Here is a 2741-nt window from a genome sequence, read left to right as displayed (position 1 = left end):
CTCTCTCTCTCTCTCTCTCTCTCTCTCTCTCTCTCTCTCTCTCTCTCTCTCTCTCTCTCTCTGTGAAATCATCTAACCCTACGGACAACTGTGGCGTAATGGCTAGTCTCTTCACTGTTGCACGCAAAAGACCTGAGAGCAATACCCTTACAAGGAATTCTATTTTACCGAGTATTCCGTTAGTCTACTGTGTAAGTCAAGGTCAAAGCATTCCATATCCAAGATAATCGAAACCTAAATTGTATTGAAAGAAGCATGAAATTATTTCCTACCAATCAACAGTCTGAATAATATATCACCATTTCCCTCCTCAGGTGCTGCAACTGCCGTTGAATCTGAAGACCGGGGAGATCCAAATGGACCAGGCCTCAGAGCTGTTCTATGACCACGGTGACCTCATTAAGGCCTCTACCGTTGGCTCTGTCTACGAAAACTCTCTGCTCATTGGCTCCCTCATGGACTCTCTGGTTGTCTGCGACTCCGTCCGAGCCGCCTAGATCGCTACCTTAAAATTACAAAGTTCTATCTGACATTTTTGGCCGTTTTGAGTTCCCAAAACCATTAGGTTAGAAACAAATTGTTTTATCTGCTCTTTCAAAATCGTAAGATTATTCGAAGTCGTTATCGAGATATTCAAAGAATTGCATTCTAAAAAGCTTGCCATGTTGTGACACTCAATTATTATTTTTTGCGTCAAATTTCTCAAAACTACTCGTAGGTATTGATCAGATAGAACTTCGTAATTCTAAGGAAGCAAGATGTGTGGTCCCTGAAATAATCGAGGTTGTGTCGATAGGGACTTAACACATTTGAAGTATACAGGGGGAAAACTAGCGATGTCCAAACCATAGTTCTTTTTGTCAAGTCCCCACGGTACTACACCAATGGTGACCTGAAAAGATGGACACTGTTTAAGATAATCCCTAAATGAATGATTTAACAAATGTAATGTAAAACACAACAATTCTAAAGAAGTCTACTCGTTAAAGTTAAAGAAGCAGAATATCTCTGGATCTTAATTTTTAGTTGGTATAAAAACGTGACACATGAAATTAATGGTCCCCTGTAGTTTTCTTTTACAGTTAGGTAATCTTAGTTGTGTCAATGAAGGTATAAAGCATGCACAATTAAATGAAAGCCGATATGTGGGCATCCTAAATTATCTTAAATGTTTTTATGGTGGCGTAAAACAAATACACAAAGATTAAATTGTCGCCCAGACGTGTGCCTTGTGACATGAGGTGTGCCCACGAAGCAATTTTCGTTGATATCTGAAACAGGCTGACACAAAGGTCAATATATGCAAACAATGAATAGTTAGATCATTCTAGTTACCGATTTGTCATCCATTTTCTGTCACATATTGAATGAATTTCTTCAGACTGGTTTTAATCCTTCTTTTGATTAAGGAGTCCTAGTTTAGTGATAGTCGGAGGCTGCAAGTGGTGTGTGTATGTGTGTGTGTGTGTGTGTGTGTGTGTGTGTGTGTGTGTGTGTGTGTGTGTCTGTGTGTCTATGTGTATGTGTGTATGTGTGTGTGTGTTTTGTAAATGCTGCTTTTTCTACATTTCGGTCATTGTGATCGGTCGATATTTCGACTGACGAACATTATGAGATGTAGATCTATATTATCCTGCATCCTGGTACATAGGTTGTTCTGAATAGATTATTTTTTCTGTGACATTTGCAAACATCTTTACGTATTATGGAATATTTGTGGAGCAGTAATCATGAAACATGTTTTCTGTTGAAATATTCTTTTTTTAAACGTTTTCGTGTTCCTCCAACTGAATAATCATACACAGCCCCACCCCCTTCTCACCCCCACCCCCACCCCTGCACTTTTCCCTATTTTTTGTTCGAATATTTAAATCAAAATGGCTTATTTCAGAGTTGTTCTTTTTTCTTTTTGTTTTTTGTTTGTTTTTTGTTGGGGGGGGGTTGGGGGGGTGATAATCCTAGTTTTAAAAGACAAAAGAACTGGTTGCTCCTTACCAACTTCTAGCTAAGGGTTCAATGTACCAAAACTCAGCCCGTATCAAACTGTACTTTGCTGTACGAAATAACGGATTTTAAGTTATTCTAAACACCCTGAGATTATTTCCGAAGTGTACAATTTATTATAATATTGAGCTGAGCTTTTGGTATGTTTTATATGGTTATTCTTTCGGTTGGTGTGGTAGTTGGAGGGTCTTAGGTTAAAAATGAATAGAAATTGATCATTTGCATGACATCAGGAGTTACTGTGTCAATTAATTGAAAGAGCTGCCAAGTTGGCCTACCATAGAAATCTGCTCCTCCCTATCGACGTTTATTACTGTTTTTGTAACCGGGCGAGAGGTCAGCAACACTAGATTCAAATAAATATTGTGTACACTCATTGGCTTTTCTTATTTGTAGCCGGTCTCGGAAATCGTGCGTACAAGACTGTCGTGTTTTATTTGTATGTCCCTGCCAGAAGGTCTTCCGGCCGGTCAGTGAAAGTGTGCGTATATTGTGTTTGTGTGTGTGTGTGTGCGGGTCTGTGTATGTGTGTGTGTGTGTGAGTGTGTGTGTGTGTGCGGGTATGTGTATATGTGTGTGTGTGTGTGTGGGTGTGTGTCTGTGTGTGTAATTGTGTGTGTGAGTGTGTGTGAGTGAGTGTGCGTATGTGTGTGTGTGAGTGTGTGTGCGTGTGTGCGTGCGTGCGTGCGTGTGTGCGTGCGTGTGTGTGTTAGTGTGTGTTTTCTTTTTTGTATGTG

The 2741-nt window shown here is 39.9% G+C and overlaps 1 protein-coding gene across 1 annotated transcript in view; it reads left to right on the top strand.

The window, feature by feature from the left end:
* Positions 1 to 656, top strand: part of LOC101864659 (serum paraoxonase/arylesterase 2) — a gene marked incomplete in the record, with an annotated part of 17568 nt that extends 16912 nt beyond the window's left edge. The window contains 1 exon segment of the mRNA XM_005089388.3: positions 315 to 656. Coding sequence (XP_005089445.2) covers positions 315 to 497 — 183 coding nt within the window.
* Between the last annotated feature and the right edge of the window lie 2085 nt (positions 657 to 2741).

The sequence above is a fragment of the Aplysia californica genome, unplaced genomic scaffold (genome assembly GCF_000002075.1).
Source record: "Aplysia californica isolate F4 #8 unplaced genomic scaffold, AplCal3.0 scaffold00006, whole genome shotgun sequence".
Taxonomy (NCBI): Eukaryota; Metazoa; Mollusca; class Gastropoda; order Aplysiida; family Aplysiidae; genus Aplysia; species Aplysia californica.
This window is presented reverse-complemented; position numbering and strand designations above follow the sequence as displayed.